Raw genomic sequence first — 20175 nt, forward strand, 5'->3', positions numbered from 1 at the left:
TAAAGTCGTAGCATGAGTTTTGAAAGGGCCGGCTTTCCCCTTCCGTCTGAGGGCAGGCTAGAGGGCCGGTCCACAACATGGCATGTCCCTTGGGCACTTTGCATTCCGGCCTGAGCATGGAAGTATTGTTTTGGGGGGTCCATAACACTCAGAATCAACTAGCCAGGAGATTTAGGAGTTGTAGTCTCTCCCTGTCCCCCAGTTTTTCCCCAGCACTGGTTTTGATGCAGCATGGAACTGAGAAAAAGGCTTTCTTCTTGAGTAGCTCAGGCACCCGGGATTCAGAAGATCCCTCTACCTGTCTGTTGCTAAGAGCTGCTGATAGAACAATCCATTCCGTCTGTCTGTTGGATCCATTGGAAAGTTACTCAAACACGTGGCTGTCAGTGCATCTTCTGGCAGTCAGCTCCACAAATTAATTGTGGGTTATCTGCACATTGTCGGGACTTGCAGAATTCCCCATTGGCTTTGTTGGTTGGGGAATACTGTGAGTTGTGATCCAAAGTAATTTTTCCAGTCTCTGGTTATGTACGATTTTAGCTTATCCTGAATCTTCTGCCAGTCACTTACATTTGGTGACGCAAGGTTGCAGGATTATCAAAGGCGGACAAAAATGTCTCTCTGCTATTTCCACACCATATTTGCAGTTTTATAATGGCCTCCCCACTATAGTTTTTTCACCTAAAAAGCCCCAATTACTGTATTTATAACACACACACATACAGAGCTCAACAGCTGGAGATGCTTTCAGAGCAGCTTACATTCTAATACAAAAGGCAGAACAATCCGTACCCTCCCTAATCTAAAAAGGAAATAATAGCTTAACTTGTAAAAGATTTTTGAGGTCTGTTTAACAGATCAGTAAATTTCCCTTGTTAATTCATTTATTATTGACGGAAAACAAAAGGAGAAGAGGGTTGGGTAGGGAAAGCAAAAATGAGAAAACTCAGGCCCAAGTTCTTAGTGTTATGAACATCACTCTTTTTTTTTTCATCCTGCAAGCCTTACCACTCAGGTAGTCTGTCCATGTCTATGTATTATACCTGGTTGGCCCAGTGGCACTGAAATGGCTCACGAGAGAAGGAATCATAGAATCACTGAGTTGGAAAGGGCCTATATGGCTATCAAGTCCAACACCCGCTCAATGCCGGAATCCAAATCAAAGCAGATTGGAAAGATGGTTGTCTAGTTTTCCCTTTAATGTTTCCAGTGTTGGAGCACCCACCCTCTCCCAAGGTCATTGATTCCATTGTCGTACTGATCTAACAGTTAAGTTGTTTTTCTGATATTGAGCCTAAATCTGGTTTCCTGTCGCTTGGTCCCTTTATTACATGTCCTGCACTCTAGGATGATTGAGAACAGATCTTGTGCCTCCTTTGTATGACAACTTTTCAAGGATATGAAAAATTTTATATCTCCCCTCAGTCTTCTTTTCTCAAGGCTAAACGTGCCTAGTTCTTAAGTCTTTCCCCCTAGATCTTGGTTTCCAGTCCTCTGAAAAGAGGACTATTCAGCTAGCTTCTCCAGCGTGTATCATCTCTGTGTGCCTACCAGTTCTCCCTCCGTTCCCTTTAGCAGCTGCTGCGGAAACCCCTAGGGATGTTGGCTAGAACAAATTTCTCTCATTGTCTTCAAAACTCTTACCTGACATTGTCGTCTTGTTATTTTTTGTCATGTTCAACCCCTTGTTTGTTTTGAGGTTTTCCTGCCTTTGTTGTGATGAGTTCTTCCTGCCTTTTATGGTCAAAAATTTTGTTTTCTGAGGCAATAAAAGCTCCCTCACCGATGGACATCTGAAGTGCTTATACCGTCTTGATGAGGGGCAGCCCAAACACAGACTTGCCAGTATTGCTGCAAGTTCATGAACGTTGTGCTAAAGAACTGGCAATCTTGTTTAAAATGTGGACGAAATCACCTCTAGCACCCAGTTCACTATCTCAGCAGTTCTCAATTCCAGCGATATCTGCTCTCAAAACAGCTTCCAAAGCAGTCCATCTTAGAACCTCTCACTCAGAACCTGCCACAACCACCCAAGCCAATTGTGCACTAGCAGGAGCCAAGACCACAAAATTATTCCTTGGTGGTAAGCCGCCCAGAGACTACTTTAAGCATGACAAGGAAGTATATAAGCAGCATGCTTTTAGACTGCAACTCCCAGGAATCCTGGCCAGCACAGCTAGTGGTGAAGACGTCTGGGAGTTTTAGTTCAATAACATCCGGGAACCAAAGGTTGGGGACATTCTGATGAGTTTTGCAAAGACGCCTGTGTGAACTCACAGGATTATAGTTACAGGTATGTCCTTTCTGCAGCTAGACAACTAGCACAGTCAAGAAGTGGAGTGGACTTGAACCCTTCTCCCAGAGATACTCATTTGCCTACGCGTGTGTTTTAATTGTAAAGGGTTTTACCAAGTAAGGGATCATTTGGAAACGGCACAATTCCTTTCCTGCAGAAGGTGGAAGTGGCACACTCCACTCATTCACTTCAGGATTTTGCTGTCTTGTTTTGCTGTAATAATAGATCAGTCCTAAGAAGCACAAAACGGCTCCTGCTTCTGCAACACTGGCGTTTCAGGGAAAGACATGTCTTAATTAAACTGGTACCTGGTATCCTTTATATTTCTCTTGTCAATATCCACCTTACCTCATGGGGAAAATGGCATAATACATACTTCAGATAAGATACATAGCTCCCAAGACTGCTTCCCTCCAGTTGATTCCAGATGCTGAGCCATGCTATATAAATCTTTGTCTTTTTTTCTCTTTCTCTCTTCCCATCCTTCTTTTTTCTTTCTTCCCCATCCTTCTCTCTTCAGTTTTTTAATGGGCGCATCCTGCGGAGGCGGCAACATGAAAGTGGACGATGCTGCTTATGAAAGCATGGGCCTTCGTCCGCGACACGCGTACTCCATCTTGGACGTACGCGATGTTCAAGGATGCAGGTAAGGATATCAAGCAATCTGCATCTTAAAAAAAAAGAGGAGGGAACATGTAAGAATCTTAAATCCCTTCTGAGAGCAGGTCTGACTTCCTTCGTTCTTCTGTCCTCCAGGCTGTTGAGACTTCGCAACCCCTGGGGCCGCTTCTCTTGGAACGGCGGCTGGTCTGATGAATGGCCGCATTGGCCAACACACCTGCGGCATGAATTAATGCCCCATGGGAGCAGTGAAGGTGTCTTCTGGATGGAATACAGTGACTTCATCAGGTATCTGCATGTGTTGCATAAAGCCAGAGGCACCCTTTATCTCTGAGTTTGCTGCTCCCCTCAGTGGTTTGGATTTAGATGTGTACAGTATATCGAATGAAAGATCAGATGGTTGAAAACATCTCTTGGGTCTGATGCTGAGATAATAATTTAGTGTTTAAGCACTGGGCTAGGACTAATTTGTCCAAATTTCAAATATCATGTTGCTGCTTTTGAAATTTTGATGATGATGATGATGATTTTGCTTATTTCCGGTGACTATCATTTTGGAATATTTTGAGATCTCTTTTGACTAAGGCTGCAACAGCTATTTGACTGATCTGCTTTATTAAGCAATTGATATTGCTAGTTAGCTAATGGTTTGCCTAGAGAGGTAGGAAGGAGATAAATGCGTAGACCTGCAGGAGGCAAATACCATTTTAAACAAGGAGTGTGTGCATCTAAATATGTATGTGTAGCACTTCAAGCAGCGGTTTTCAATCTTTGGCCCAAAGCCCTTTGTCTTTGAATATGCTGGCTAGGGCTTTTGGGAACTGAGACCCTAAGTATTCAGAGGACCAAAAGTTGAGAGCCCCTGATTCCAAACAAAGAAAGGCTGCTGCTTGTCCAAAATTAATCAGTCAAATATCTTAAAATGAAAATGGGTGCCACCCTGAATAATATATGTTGTCAGTCCCTTCCTGTCTTCAACCGTACTTTTACATTCTCTGTTTGATAACTGTAGTGCCAAACACAGTATCAAATGGTAAGGTGCAAGCCCATTTTAGGCAATGTCTTCAGTCTCTGGTTTGTCAGTAAACCATGTTTTATCAGCGAACCTCATAATATTAACCATTGTTTAAGTTAATGCAAGACATGCAAGTAAACTATGATTCGTACTAGGAAGGGGAAAAATAGATGGGGAAGATGTGCATGTTGCTGAGTTGTTTTTAAGCATGGTTTGCAGGCAGTCCCGGCGATGGGTCTTGAAGTACAGCCTGCTGGTTGTTTCTTCCAAGGCCATGATGCTTTGAAGGGCCAAGCAATTAACACATTAGTTTCTCCATGGGATCAGTATCCACTGATTCATTTATCCATGGTCAGAAAATATTAAAAGAAATATCTTAGAAATAAATATTTCTAAAAATGGAGTTACCGGAACTGGACACAAAAGAGAGCCAGAGACGGTGCTATGAATAGAGTTTGCTATAATTTGTATTTTCAAGCATCTGTGGGAGTTTTGGAACTGATCCCCCGTGGATACAGGGGGTCCTGCTGTGCTTTTACCTCTGTATTTCTTTCTTTTTTCCGTACTCATGGGTCCTTGTTCAGGCTCACATAGACAATATGGTTTCTCAGGTGTTGTCCATTTCTGGTGATGTAACTAGTGACAAGCAGCGTCGCTTCAGATACCGTGTTTTGGCCAACGTGCCATTCAGGCATAGGAGCCATTGTTCTCTCAATTTAAAAAAAAAAACGCTGGTAAAAATAGCTGTGCTCCCAAGCCCCTGACCTTTATGGGAACTGTTAATTTTAACTTCCGTCTAATATTCCACAGGCTGTGCGTCTCTTTCCGATCTGTCAGACTGTACAGATAGCCAGCATAGTTTTTTTAAGCACCAGGAATGGCAGCCCTCCTTATCTTGGTCACAAGAAAGCTGCTCTCCCTCCTCAGGATCTGGCACAGTTGCTGTCAGAAGGGATTTTTTTATTTTAGGGGATTCTTTGCAAACCCAGAAGGAAGCAGTGGGGCCCCCGCTCTGTTCGGGTCCCCTGCTGCTGTGTAATCTCAGGACTGCAGTGACCGCGGCCGCAGCTGCTTCTGGGGGCTGATGGCCGTCTGTTCCTTTGCCAGGTATTTCGATTCAGTGGACATCTGCAAGCTCCATTCAGACTGGCACGAGGTCCGTGTGCAGGGCGCCTTTCCAAACAAGGCCAGTGGCCCCATAACCGTCACTTCGCTGACCGTGCTGGAGCGTGCGACCTTGGAGTTTGCCCTTTTCCAAGAGGGCAGCAGGTGAGGTTTCTGGTCAGGTCCCGTGGAGTATGTGCCAAGGCGCCCAAACGTCCTTGCCCTGCACGTGGGCACGGTGTTGCCATCATTGCTTCAGGACTTCTTTTTCACCCGGCTCCCCACACCCTGTGCGGCAGCTGCGTACGTTCGAGATACACCATTGGGGCAAGCACTTTCGCACCATGGCTGTGACAGCACTACTAGAATCGGTCTCCACAAGTGGGTGGGTGACACTCTGCCCACAATAGGTCTTGGAGTGTGACTCCTGTAATTCCTGACCCTTGGCCTGTTGGTGTGGCTGATGGGAACTGTAATACAGAGAATCTGTGGATGAGCCCGGGTATGTTGACTTCCCTCCGTATTAAAGCCACTTTCCGGTCTGCCTTAGCCAGATTTAGGGTGTCATTTTTTAATGTATTCCTGTGTGACAAATTACTGGTTAGCTAATTAATTTGTTGTTTTTTGTGTGTGTTTTTTCCTTACCAGACCAAGGGGAAAGGTACTTTTGAGATGTTCTGTCTCATGAGCCGAAATAGCTTGATTCTTTGGGTCATGTTCAGCTTCACTTGGGTGGCTGAGACACAGTGTGGGGTTTTTTTAAGCTTTAAACAACGTGTCTTGGACCAGCTCTGCTTAAGAACACACGAAGCTGCTTAATGCCATGATACCCACCCATGGGTTCCTCTGTCTCTGTTTTGTCTGCAGCAGAGCTAGGCAATGTGGTGTCCTGTGGATATTTTGGACCAGGGTGGATTTGATTTAAATTGCAATTTAAATAAAAAATATTGGATTATTTTTACAATTTAAATAAAAATAATACTTACATCGTGACTTAAATCAATTTGTTTTAACAATGTCATTGATTTGTATCCGTCCTGGTTTAGACTACAATTCCCATAATCCTTGATGTTCAGACTGTGGGAGCTGGAATCCAAAATACCTATGTACCACCACCCCCCATTGCCTCTCTTTGGTCTGCACTCACTGGCCACGGCTCCCCATGTTTTCCCCACAACCCCAGCTGGACCCTGGGCCCTTCTGCACACCGAGCTGATGCTCTAGCTCTGAAAAAAGTCATCCCCTTCTCTACCTTGGCAGGCGCTCAGACACCGTGGACAGCCACCTGCTGGATCTTTGCATCATGGTCTTCCGAGCCACCTTCATCAATGGCAGCAAACTGAGCCTGGGGCGCCTGATGGCCCACAGCAAGCGAGCGGTGAAGAAGTTTGTAAACTGTGATGTGATGCTGGAGCCGGGCGAGTACGCTGTGGTGTGCTGTGCCTTCAACCACTGGACCTCCTTGGTGACAGGCACCACCTCCTCCTCTTCCACCGGCCAAGGTAACAGCAATTCAGGGGGAGATGCTGCTGTTGTTTGCTTACAGCTTGTATTTTAAAAGAGGGGAAAAAAGTTAAAAAGATGACAGAAAGCTATCTTCTGTGTTGTCGGAATACACTTTAAGCTTGGCCTTAATTTTCAATTAAGCTTGTTCTCATTAGATAAAAAGGCCTTCTAAACTGTCCACTAGATCAGTGGTTCTTAACCTTTTTGAAAGAAACGCCCCCTTGAGCCATTGAGGAAGTTATCATCGCCCCCCTCCCCACGGTGATGATATCTTATTTATTTATTTATTTATTTATTTATTTATTTATTTATTTATTTATTTATTTATTTATTTATTTATTTATTTATTTATTTATTTAAGACACTTAAATCCGATGACCCCTGAAAACAAAATTAAATTCCAAGAAAATGAAATGCCCCCCAAAAAGTAACATTTAATGATTTAGTTGCAAGTGAATTTTAAGACGCAAAAAGCAATATAAAAAGGGCATAAAAACAAATGCAGGAACTAAAAATTTCAAGACAAAAAGTCTGAAACTAAATTAAAATTGGAGGAAAATATATATTCATGCACACTGTAAAAAGGCTGCAGCCATCTGCACAGGTTTGGCTTGCTCCAGCGCCCCCCTACCGCCCCCTTTTGCTCCAGCGCCCCCACGCCGCCCCTTTTCTTTTTACCGCCCCCCTGAAAAATGAAATCACCCCCTGGGGGGCATTATCGCCCACGTTAAGAACCACTGCACTAGATAATGAACTGAATTCATTTATTGAAGCTTCTAGTTTGAACGTTTTTCATGCCCCCCCCTTTTTTTTTTTTGCCTAAAGGGAGCTGGGAGCTTGTCTCAATGGCCTTTGAGTACTTTTCAAAACTTGGTCCTTGCATAGTTCTTCTGAATGTTGCCCTTCCTGCACAGAATCTTGGGCCTGTATTGCAATAAGTGAGAACCCGTTTGTGTGCTGGGTTGTGGGGTTTTTGAGTGTGTGTGAGAGAAGGAGAGACTAGGTGGCAGGATGAGTAAGGTGGGACGGAGCAGGGACTTCTTGCCAGCAGAGCCTTGTGGTCTGACATTGCCTTCCTTGCCTATTTCATCTCTCCCAGTCTCCAGTCCTACTACTGGCAGTGGGTGCCAAGCTGCCGACATCTCCAGCTACATCTTAGCCATCTATAGTTCTCGTCTGGTGATGGTAGAACAAATTGAGGCCCAGTCAACCACGCTAGCTGATGCCATCATTCTCCTCACGGAGAATAAGGGTGAGCGGCATGAGGTGAGTAGTACAGTGGGGTCTCTACTTAAGAACGTCCCTACTTAAGAACAATTCCACTTAAGAACAGCTCCATTTGCTAAATTTTGCTTCTACTTGAGAACAAAAATCCAGATAAGAACAGGAAAAAAAAAACTTTCCTGCTCTTTTTTTAACCTGAGGTCATCTTAGGTTAAAAAAAAGTTCTCCCCCTAGTGGTAGAGTACGTATTAACCAGCTGTGCATTAGTTCCTATGGGAACTAATGCTTCAATGTACGAACGCACCTCTACATAAAAAAAACAGCCAGAACGGATTAATTGGTTTTCAGTCCATTGCTTCAAAATTAGCTTCGTCAGAAGTGCTTTTAACACTGTTCCCTGACCTACGGGGGAAAAAAGAAAAAAATCCCCCTCTAGTGGTAGAAGGCGGAATAGCAGCTTCCCATTAGTTTCTATGGACGGAAAAGAGCAGATACGGATTAAATGGTTTTCAGTGCATTCCTATGGGAAATGCAGATTCTACATAAGAACTTTTCCACTTGAGAACCACCTTCCAATACGGATTAAGTTCTTAAGTGGAGACCCCACTGCACCAAGCCCTTGGCACAGGGGACCTGGCACTCCAGGCTGCTCCAACCTTCTGTATCTCACCCGGAGCAACTTGCAGCCATTAAACTGCTCTCCCTGTTGGGTCTGTATAAATAATATGATCCATTGTCCAACATGTAAAGCACCAGTCCCAATATTGATCCTTGGGGGAATCCTTCCTGATGAGGACCATCCATTTACTCCACCTCTTTATCTCTGACTCTTTAATGAGTTCCAGATCTATAAAAAAATCCATTGAGTTACCCTGTGATTGCCAAGTTTGCTCAGGAGCATTTAGGAAGGGGCTTTATTTAAGAGATTATTGAAAACCTAGGCAATCCCTGTCTTACCAGAACACCTCGATTCTTGTGTGTATAAACTGTAAAACGTTGGTGGGACAGGACTTATTCATTGCGGGCAAGGCTTTGCCTTCTCCAAACATCTTTCCTTCTTCCTCCTGTGATGTCTAGAAGGGCCTTCTTTTTTTTACCTCTGTTGCTATAAGGGCCACAGTGGACACAGTTCTCTCAGAGTTTGGTGATGTTCCTTTCTTGGAGTAGAGCTCCAGAATCTTGCAACCAGTAGAACCACTGGTCATGCTAGTTGAGGAATACTGGGAGCTATGCTTCCCCAAAATAATTTTTTACAAGCTGTGAGTTCACAGAGGCCTAACTAACTCAGAAAGAAGACTGATGGCCTGGTTTATTCCTGCAGGGGCGTGAAGGAATGACGTGTTACTACCTGACCCATGGCTGGGCGGGTCTCATTGTAGTGGTGGAGAATCGGCATCCTAAATCTTACCTGCATGTCCAGTGTGATTGTACAGACAGCTTCAACGTGGTGTCGACGCGGGGCAGCTTGAAAACACAGGACAGCGTGCCACCACTGCACAGGTGAGGGGTAGGGACTGGCCTCGCCGTGCAGGACAAACAGGGGCAGGGTGGTTTAATTTCCCAGTATGTGCTTGAGCTGTGGAAATGCTATGCGTCGTGGGAATGGACAAATCCAAGGCTCTGGCTCTGGTTTTGCCAGCCGTCCAGTAATATGCAGGGTGAAGGGCCCCTTTCCTCTCTTGGCACGTCGAAAGTCCTTCTTCCCTCTCCCCCCCCCCAAAAAAAAAGGATCAGGGAAAGGAGATGGAGACGTCGTAATGATAACATATGCAGGTGAGCGTATGGCTTACTTAACTTTGTGTTTAACTTTCCTTACAGAGTTCTTTTTTTAAAAAGGGGGCTGCTTACCCATCTTCTTCCAAGTGCTGACATAACCATTCTGTGGTGTAGCCAGTCAATGGGTTTGTGCCTCTCTGTTCTCCTCCTTGTGAGGAGACTGCCTAGAGCCGGCTGGTCAATCGCCCCTTGATAAATGCTTGTGCTTTTATCCAGATGCGTCAGTCGCTTTTGAGGGCACAGAATATTGGTGTGGTAACTGTGTGGACAGTTTCTAAACTGGAATACTAGGAAGTATCATGAAGGTGAAGGATTCCACAGCCAGCGCTGTTGTTCAGAGGAGACTCAGGAGCCTGGTTTGCCCAAAATGAAGCTGTTCAAGTATAACGTTCCCACTCTGTTAATCACAGTGAAGAAACCAGGAATCTCAACTCTCTCCTGGACTGGAATCATGGTCGTTTGGACATGAGACTCATAGAGTTGGAACGGACCACAGAAGTCCTCTAATCCAACCTACGCAGATATGGGGAACCTGCTACTACACCATCCCTTCTGAACGGTCACTCTTCAGAAGGCTGTGGAAAAACCAGGACACTGTCTGTGGATACAAGGGGCTATTTGGTCATCCAGCTGCCAGCAGTGGCAGTTGTCCAGTTGGAACTAGGCAGCTCCCCCTTGTCTTCCTCCTCTTCCTGTCGTCGTTGTTTTGATTGATTGCCCTCCTTTTCCTCAGAAGGGCTCAGGGTAGCTAAGAGTCCATGTGCATATCTCCCTTCAGCAACACTGGTGTTAGGGGCACCAGACACCCCCCTCCATGTCGTTCAACATCCATCTATAACTCTTATGCCCACCCCAGAACCTTAACTACACAGCATGCACAGTCCTCTCTCACACACCTATTGCACACACTCACATCTCCCCGATCCGCATCAGCCTCCCGGCCTGCCCCGCCACTGTCCCCCGCGACCCCATGGAGCTATCATACCAGGAGAGGGGGGCCGGCAGGGCCGCCATCCTTGGGCTGGGCGCCGCCACGCCACTCACAGCAGGAGCCCCAAACCTACCTTTCTCGGGCCACTTCCTGGAGAGGAATCCTAGCAATTCCATGCGTATCCAAAACCGTGTTGCTTAGAACCCTGCCATTTAGGGGAAGTGGGTGTATATACACACTGTTTAAATCCTTAATTAGCAGAGGAATTTAAAAGCACAGAGAAGCAGCAGCAAAATCAAAACCAAAAACTTGTTTCTTCTCCAAAGCCTTGTACAAACAAAAATGTTTTAAATTGGCCACTGGAAGACAAGACTCTGGGGGACAGCTGGGCCTCTTAACCAAGGGAGATGGATTTTACAGCTGGGGGGCCACCACCAAGAAAGCCCTGCGGTGCTTTTCCTCTTGGGTCTCTCTCTCTCTTTTGTGCTCTCTTTCTAACACCTTGATTTTAACCCTTCCTTCTCCAGGCAGGTCCTGGTCATTTTGTCTCAGTTGGAAGGCAACGCCGGATTCTCCATCACGCACCGCCTGGCGCACCGCAAAGCCACGCAAGCCTTTCTAAACGACTGGATGCCGACCAAGGGGACCCATAACCCACAGCTGACCCCGGACGTGGCAGGGCTTCATGGACCTCGGCCACTATGACGACGGGCCTCACCTGTGCTGCCGCTCTTCTGCTTCTGCCTTCTTTCTGGCCCCATCGATCTATCTCGGGCACTTTCCAAGCCCTTGTTACTGAGCCGTTAGGATTGAAGAGGAGGGATGGACTGTCTGAAATCAAGCGCCTTTCCTCCTGTCCCCTGGGGTCAAGCAGGGAGCTGCTCAGGTTCCCCCCTCCCTTGCAGTCCTCTCTCACATATTCTCCCCCTCCACAGATGATGCACTTTATCCAGAGCTGCTGTCAGGATAACAAGGGAATTCCATAGCCTGGAGAGGGACACAGCCACCAAAAATCCTAAGGCTCCAATATACCTCTGGCCAACGTGTCTGTGTGTGTCTCTGCCTCACCATATCCTTTGTTGTGTTGGCTGGGTGCTGCAGTTGGTGCCCTTGAGGGATCGGTAAACACCCACCCACCCCCCTTTCCTCCAATATCACCATTGGCAGATGGAGGGGTGCTGACTTCCTCTTTCTCCTGGCACTTGGGGCTGGCTGGGTAGTGGGGGTGGGGAGTGGGGGAAGTCGACTGAATGGAGTGGTTTGGAGTGAACTACTCGTGTGAAGCGACCAGGAGTTCTTGTCGGGCAGGGAAGCCGGCCAAGACTCTGTGCGCAAGCTAGTTTGCAACACGGACGGATAGTGGGAGGCCCCAACTGGGAAAATTGTTATGTGGGTTGGTCCTTTATTGATGTCATTTTGTACTCTTTGGCAAGGCAGATCTGAGCATGAGCGGTGGGATCTGCTGTTGTATATGTATGTGTAGCATTAGAAGACAAGAGCCTTGACTTGCCTTCTATGCTTGGGTTCTTGTTGGGGCGTGGGGGCCCCCCTAGGAAACAGTTGCCTCAGCTTGCTTGGAGCGGGAGGGGAAATCGGTGTAGCAGCAGAAATCAGAAGAGCACTCCCCCCCCCCCGAGCCTTCTTCTTGAAGGCATTCTCTCTGTCCCTCCAAGGCTTTAAATTGATCACTGTCATGTCTTTACTTCGTACAGGGAGCTGTTAGTCTGTATATTGTTAAGGACATTCAGTAAGAAGAGATGTGCAGGGAAGAATGCAGGTCTGCAAGGATGAGATTGGCGGTATGGGAGGAGGAGGAGGAGGCATGGCGGCTGCCTGGATCTTTTGGAAGGGCCAGGGCGTTTGGTCCCAGCCGTGCCTCCTGCAGCCCTGTCACCCTGGAGATGCTGCCACCCTTCCCCTTGCTCTTCCTGGACATCCACGGCCTGGAAGCAAAATAGTCGGGTCAAGCAAGAGTGAAGCTGCAGGAGGAAGGCGTGCCTTCTGCCAGCTGACCTCCCGTTGTGCCTTCCGTTTCCCCAGCAGAATGTCGTCTGGAAAGCCACCCGCTGGGCAAACCTGCAGGCTTTCAATGGTCAGGGCATTTTGGTTCTCCACCAAACTGCTCTGCGCTGTGATGCTCAGCCTCCGGAAAGGTCTTGTGGGCATCCGAGCTTGGAAAAGGTCTTTTTAAAAAAACAACAACAATGGAACTCCCAGTATTCCTCAGGGAGGACAAACGTGCTGTCAGGGGGATTCTGGGAATTGTAGTTAAAGGTTGTTGTTTTTTTCCCCAAAGCTGTGGTTGAAAACTACCTGTATATCTTCTGCCAGGAAAAGAGCTTCAATCCTGGGAAGGGTGTGTGTGTGTTGGGGGGGGGTAGAGTTACAGGGAGTCCTTGAGGCTCACCTGGACTCTCTGTAGGAAGCGGGGGTATTTTTTTTTTCACTGTCACCCTCAGAAGAGCCACAGAAAGGACTCTGATTGTGTGAGCTAGCATTAAAAAGGGATTAGCCAAACTTTTGGGAAGACACAGCTCTTGTCCTCCCCACCGCACAGCCCAGATATAGGGCTGCTGAAGGTAGCGTCTCTGGAGCGAGGACTCCATTTAACAGGGTATTCAAGGACAGGGTGTTCAGTCCACATGGTGGGCTCAGGCACAGGGGATCAGGGATGGTGTCTTCCTCCGGTCTTCTTGAGTCAGAGGGAGGTATCTTGGAAAACCTGAGGAGTCTTTCCATAGTCCCTCCTCCCTTCCTTTCCTTCGTTGTGTTGCTCCAAAGGGGCTGTCAGAGTCTGGCATTAAGAAAAAAAAAGGGGGCAAGCAGGCCGTCCAGAGGATCACTTGCTTGAACTCCCATCCATTCCAGGGTGACCTGCTCATGTTGTGTGCCTGGGGGCAAGTGGAGGACTGGACCAGTACATACCAGTACATCCAGTGCCTCCACAGAGGAGTGGACCACTACATATAGTGATGTGGAGCATCTTGAGGTGGGGCTTTGTAGGGACTGTACTATTAATTGGACCTTCCAATTGGCCTTGTTGGCAGGAGGAAGATTCTGGGAGTTATAGTCCAAAACTGTAATTTCCAAGTGGTATCCTATACTCACCCCTTCCCTTCCGTATTCAGGGACAAACAGCATAATAACTGTAGCCTGCCTTGACTGGTGGCATGTCCCAGAGCAGATGTTTTTGGGCCCATTGTAGCTTCGAACATCAGAGTAGAAAATTTGAGTCTCCTTTCACTAAGCTTCTGTGGTTACAGACTGCTCTCTAAAGGAAGTTTGCCATATATAGGATAGAGCCAGTGAATGAGGAGTGTACCTAGATGCCCATAAAAATATCCTGCAGGTTTCCCTCGGGAACTAGGAACTGGACTGTGTGTCACTAGGTTTCTGTTTTCATTCTGGTTCAGAGTTACATTACTTGATCGCTGGGAAGTCTTCTTGCAACAGGAAGCTGAACCATAAGGTTTCCTTCCTGGGCCTTTCTCCAGGTGGGCCACATTAAGGTGTCTGTAGACGTAGATCTGTCAGAATGGAAACTTGGGAGCTGAAGTCCAAAAAAATGCAAACGGCACACTATGAATAACTGTGCCCGGGCTTCTTCCTTTACTTTTAAGGATATAAAGAGTTGTAGGGTTCAGATCTGCAGTTGCTATCTTTATGGCATCGGCAAAAGGAACTGTTTTCTCTCTTCCTTAAGCCAAGTTTTGATGTGTGTCCCCCCCCCCCAAAGGGTCAAGCAAGAGTGAAGCAAGAGCGAAGCTGCTCAGTTGTCGATGCATCTGGCGGAGGAATCCCAATATGTTGCAAGCCGCCTAGAGACCTTCGGGTAGTGTGGGCGGCATATAAGTTAAATAAATAAATAAATACAGTAGGACCCCCATATCTGCAGGAGATTGTTTTCCAAGCCCTACCAACACTGCATGCTGAACACCGCAAATAGCAAACACTGTTCTAAGAGCAGATTGTATTTGTCTTCAGTGTGGAAGGGATGGTCACTCTCGAATTGGCCTTCTCGGCCACACTAGACGCTGTTCCAAGTCCTCCATACAGAGCCATTACCCTAGTCCCTCGGGACTGAAGGAATGCCTAAATCAATTCTAAGAGCCAACACTATACATACTGTACCATGATCTCTGCCTTCTTCTAGTGGCCAATTCTGATAATTGTAGAAATGTATTTTTTCCAGTGAACGCTATTCATAGCATAGCCTCTGGCTTCCTCTAGTGGCCAGTTCTGTGACCATTGTTGGAAATACACATTTTGGAGATTTTTCTTTTAATATTTTGAGATCATGGATAAGTGAATCAGTGGATACTGATCCTGCAGTTAAGGGGGCCCTACTGTACTTGCATAGTTCTGCAGCAAGCGATCCTTAACCCAAGGATGGCAGCGATAGACAGCCGTTTCACTTATTTCTGCCAGTGAAGGCACAGGGGACCGGCTAAAAAGTGGCGGGTGGCAGCCCAACTCTCAAGCCATTTGCACTAATTTCCTCCTGCTGCAATGTCTGGGAAATGTGCTGGAATTCTACGGTAGACAAGTGTCTGGGGATGAAGTAGAGTTTCTGGGAATCTTTTCATTAGATGGGTGCATTTGCGTGATGATTAAGGATCAAGCGCTGTCAACAGCTTAGTCCTACAGGTTTCCACAGCCCTTTCATTGTGCATAGTGTGAGGGGAGTCATTTGAATGCGCCACGGTCGTATCATTTCAAGTGACTGCCTTGCAGGGAGTATCTTCACTAGAGGACTTTTGAACTGGTTTTAAGATTCCTTTCTCTTCCTACATCCCAGGTTTTGTCACCCATGGGCTAGGGCAGTCAACTGAGAGTTGTAATGCAAAAAAAAGGAACTTTTTTTAGATTCAGCAAAGCCTGGTTTCATATCCAGTTCCTTCTTCCTAAGGGAAACTGAGCCTCACCCTCACTGAACTCAAAAGCTGGAGGACGTTTGGGGCAGGTGACAGCCATGGCAGTTTACATGGGTGTGAAACCCAATACAGCCATAGTGCAGGCGAGCCCTTGCTCTCAAAACGCAGGCGCTGGTGGGCTTGGGTACTTGCAATGGGACCAAGCTGGCATTGGGACCCTGGAGAAAGGCACAGTCTCCTGAACTGAGGGCTAACGTGGCATTGCCAAGACCTTTCAGGGATGAGATAGCAGTGCCAACATTGTGTCATGCTAGTATAAATCAACCCTGTCTCCCCCTTGCGCCTTGTGTAGGTTCCATCTGATCCCACTCCATCTGAAGCAATGGGCAGGAATCTGAGTTTCTCTCCGTTCCTGGTTTATCTCATCAACGCTCCACCCCCCCCCACTACCCCCCAAAATCATGTCTACATCCTTCCGTGCTGCCACCCTGGGCGAGGCAGCCGCTGAACCTATTTCTTCCTCTGTGCTCATTTTTTACTTTGTCCACTATGTCTTCTATCATTTTTATCCTTTGCAGTTTGTTTTTGGTATGTGTGTGTGTGTAGGGGGCGGGGAACATGTCTTTTTGTTTTCTCTCGCTGAGCTGTGAATAATTTTTAACACTGTAAATACTGTCCAGCTCTTTAAAAAAAAAAGTTATTTTATCAATTGTAAATCAAACCTGTAATCAAACCCCTGTATAAATAAGAATTATCCCTTGGGCGGTTTTCAAACTCAGGTTCCAAAGGACCAAATAATAATTAAAAAAAGTTTTGTTTTTTAATTGTTTGCTCAGCTTGATAATTTATTGCCACATCCAGCTGGAAAGAAGGGCGGGCAGCCTACAAGACCTCATACGCTCCCTGTGCTGGCCTACAGATATGACTACAATTCCATCCTCAGCATGGCCCTCTGAGTGAAGGATAATGGGCACTGTAGTCCATCCTAGTCCAAAACATGTTGGGCGTGGGAATGATACTTTACATTTCCTGTCCATCTGCCCGCCCATCCCCCTGGGGACAGGACTTGCAAAACACTGTCCTCAACTATTTTCCACCATGTATTTTCATTCCTTGTTCAAAATCCGGCACAGAGTATAAACTGGATCCTTAATAACAGATGGAATCCTCCCGTTGCTATTTCCGTTAATGTAACTTTTCAGATTATATCTTTGTAATTCCGTTGAAATAAAGGGGAGCCTTTATTTCAATGGAATTACAAGGATACCAAGAAGTAGCTGCCACCCCGTACCGACAAGAGAAGACACAGGGACTCCCAACATCAGAGGAGCAGGACTTCAACCACAAGATAATATTATTTTGACTTTCCTCTGATCCCAGTTGGCTAAACCTAGTGAGTTTGCGAAATTATCACCCCAGTTCTAAGATGGACAACTTGGGCTTTCTGTGTGTCACTGGTGAAACAGGAACATGTCCATTTCAAAGAAAGGCCAAAGGGGTGGGGATGTGTGTGCACACAAGCATGGCCTGAAGAACTGGAGTGTGATACCCAATCCACAGCTGCTTCAGGTGTAAATTTAAAATAGCAGCCATCCTGCTTCCTGCACTTCTCCTTGCTGCTACAAGCCTGAAGAAGTGGTGTTCATTCACAAAAGCTTGCTTGATTGTAGGACAATTTTTAGAGGCCTGCAAAGGTCTCCTCTGTTCTTGCATTTGTATTTTTTTCCCCAGTTTTGTAGCAAAAGCCAACTTTACCAATTGGTGGGGTTGTTTATTTACTCATTAGTCACATTAATAGCATTATAGCTTGTCGTTTTTCCTGTGGAAATGTCTCTTCTCCCCACTTTAACTGCCTGATAACCTTGTGAAGTGGGTCAGGCTAAGAAAATGATTGGCTCATCCACGTCTGAGTATTCATTACCTAGGAAATCCTGGAAAAAGTCACCATAAGATGGAATTGACTTGACAACACATTATTTTTATAAGGTGACTTACATATGGACTATGTCATGGAAAGAGCCTGTGATTGTTACTTTAAAGTGTAAATATATCTGTGAAGATTCTCAGTCCTTCCGGTGAGGTTATCTCAAAGTTAAGTCATGGCAACTGGATTCCTTATCAGGTTGAAACATTTTACTACCCATCCAAGTACAGTGGACCCTCAACTTACAGATGGCTCCACTTACAGAGTTTTTGAGTTACAGACTTCTCTGGCCGCAAAATTTAGGTTCGACTTGCAGCCGGAGAATCGACCTACAGACCAGAAAAAAGCCAAGATGGAACAAAAATGGAACAAAAACGGCCGATTATGGGATTAATTGGTTTCCAATGCATTAGACTGAAGAGATTAGGAAAAACCACTGGGCCACTCAGGTATAATCTAAACCAAATCCCTTATGAATACACAGTGGAAGTAAAGAACAGATTTAAGGAACTAGATTTGGTGGACAGAGTGCCTGAAGAACTTTGGATAGAGGCTCGTAACATTGTCCAGGAGGCAGCAACGAAAACCATCCCAAAGAAAAGGAAATGCAAGAAAGCAAAGTGGCTGTCCAACGAGGCCTTAGAAATAGCAGAGAGGAGAAGGGAAGCAAAATGCAAGGGAGATAGGGAAAGTTACAGAAAATTGAATGCAGACTTCCAAAGAATAGCAAGGAGAGACAAGAGGGCCTTCTTAAATGAACAATGCAAAGAAATAGAGGAAGATAACAGAAAAGGAAAGACCAGAGATCTGTTCAGGAAAATTGGACATATCAGAGGAACATTTTGCGCAAAGATGAACATGATAAAAGACAAAAATGGGAGGGACCTAACAGAAGCAGAAGACGTCAAGAAGAGGTGGCAAGAATACACAGAGGAATTATATCAGAAAGATTTGGATATCCTGGACAACCCAGACAAGGTAGTTGCTGACCTTGAGCCAGACATCCTGGAGAGCGAAGTCAAGTGGGCCTTAGAAAGCCTGGCTAACAACAAGGCCAGTGGAGGTGATGGCATTCCAGTTGAACTATTTAAAATCTTGAAAGATGATGCTGTTAAGGTGCTACATTCAATATGCCAGCAAGTTTGGAAAACTCAACAGTGGCCAGAGGATTGGAAAAGATCAGTCTACATCCCAATCCCAAAGAAAGGCAGTGCCAAAGAATGCTCCAACTACCGTACAATTGCACTCATTTCGCACGCTAGCAAGGTTATGCTCAAAATCCTACAAGGTAGGCTTCAGCAGTATGTGGACCGAGAACTCCCAGAAGTACAAGCTGGATTCCGAAGAGGCAGAGGAACTCGAGACCAAATTGCTAACTTGCGCTGGATTATGGAGAAAGCCAGAGAGTTCCAGAAAAATATCTACTTCTGCTTCATTGACTATGTGAAAGCCTTTGACTGTGTGGACCACAGCAAACTATGGCAAGTTCTTAAAGAAATGGGAGTGCCTGACCACTTTATCTGTCTCCTGAGAAACCTATATGTGGGACAGGAAGCAACAGTTAGAACTGGTCATGGAACAACTGAGTGGTTCAAAATTGGGAAAGGAGTACGGCAAGGCTGTATATTGTCCCCCAGCTTATTTAACTTATATGCAGAATACATCATGCGGAAGGCTGGACTGGAAGAAACCCAAGCCGGAATTAAGATTGCCGGAAGAAATATCAACAACCTCCGATATGCAGATGATACCACTCTGATGGCAGAAAGTGAGGAGGAATTAAAGAACCTTGTAATGAGAGTGAAAGAGGAGAGTGCAAAAAACGGTCTGAAACTCAACATCAAAAAAACTAAGATCATGGCCACTGGTCCCATCACCTCCTGGGAAATAGAAGGGGAAGATATGGAGGCAGTGTCAAATTTTATCTTCCTGGGCTCCATGATCACTGCAGATGGAGACAGCAGCCCTGAAATTAAAAGGCGCCTTCTTCTTGGGAGGAAAGCGATGACAAATCTGGACAGCATCTTGAAAAGCAGAGACATCACCTTGCCAACAAAAGTCCGAATAGTCAGAGCTATGGTTTTTCCTGTCGTGATGTATGGAAGTGAGAGCTGGACCATAAAGAAAGCAGACCGCCGAAGAATTGATGCCTTTGAATTGTGGTGCTGGAGGAGGCTCTTGAGAATCCCCTGGACTGCAAGGAGAACAAACTTATCCATTTTGAAAGAAATCAACCCTGAGTGCTCCCTGGAAGGACAGATCCTGAAGCTGAGGCTCCAATACTTTGGCCATCTAATGAGAAGAAAAGACTCCCTGGAAAAGACTTTGATGTTGGGAAAGTGTGAAGGCAAGAGGAGAAGGGGACGACCGAGGATGAGATGGCTGGACAGTGTCTGCGAAGCAACCAACATGAACCTGACACAACTCCGGGAGGCAGTAGAAGACAGGAGGGCCTGGCGTGCTCTGGTCCATGGGGTCACGAAGAGTCGGACACGACTAAACGACTAAACACACAATGCATTGTAGGTCAATGGAGACTCAACCTATAGACTTTTCGACCTGCAGCCACCGTTCCAATACGGATTAATTCCATTAGTAGAGGGGTAATCCCACTTCTACAGTCTTTCTCCACCCATCCTCATCGGTCCTTAACAGTGGTCTTTCTAGTGTGTGGTTCTGACCTTTATGGGAGTGGAGGAAAGATCAGGACCATACACCGCAAAGACCACTGTTAATGACTGTTAATGACCCATGACAATGCGTGGAGAAGGACTACAGAGGTGGGATTTTCACTCTCCTCACCCCCCCCCTTGTCCATCTAACGAGCCTATTCAGACTGGGGGGGGGAGTGAAACCAACTTGGAGGATCTGTCAGGGGTCTCCTACCAACTCTCCTCAGACTGA

General features: G+C 46.2%; 1 protein-coding gene across 6 annotated transcripts in view; it reads left to right on the forward strand.

Annotated features, from left to right (window-relative positions):
• Positions 1 to 16171, forward strand: part of CAPN15 (calpain 15) — a 107493-nt gene extending 91322 nt beyond the window's left edge. For 5 of the 6 annotated variants that reach the window (XM_078381504.1, XM_078381501.1, XM_078381503.1 and 2 more), the window contains 7 exons: positions 2817 to 2942; positions 3053 to 3205; positions 5040 to 5201; positions 6297 to 6538; positions 7642 to 7808; positions 9088 to 9266; positions 11001 to 16171. In XM_078381504.1, coding sequence (XP_078237630.1) covers positions 2817 to 2942; positions 3053 to 3205; positions 5040 to 5201; positions 6297 to 6538; positions 7642 to 7808; positions 9088 to 9266; positions 11001 to 11178 — 1207 coding nt within the window. In that variant the 3' untranslated portion in view covers positions 11179 to 16171. Of the gene's footprint in view, positions 1 to 2816; positions 2943 to 3052; positions 3206 to 5039; positions 5202 to 6296; positions 6539 to 7641; positions 7809 to 9087; positions 9267 to 11000 lie in introns of those variants that run through there. The other variant, XM_078381506.1, reaches the window with a different exon arrangement.
• Positions 16172 to 20175: the final 4004 nt, after the last annotated feature.

The sequence above is a fragment of the Pogona vitticeps genome, chromosome 13 (genome assembly GCF_051106095.1).
Source record: "Pogona vitticeps strain Pit_001003342236 chromosome 13, PviZW2.1, whole genome shotgun sequence".
Classification (NCBI taxonomy): domain Eukaryota; kingdom Metazoa; phylum Chordata; class Lepidosauria; order Squamata; family Agamidae; genus Pogona; species Pogona vitticeps.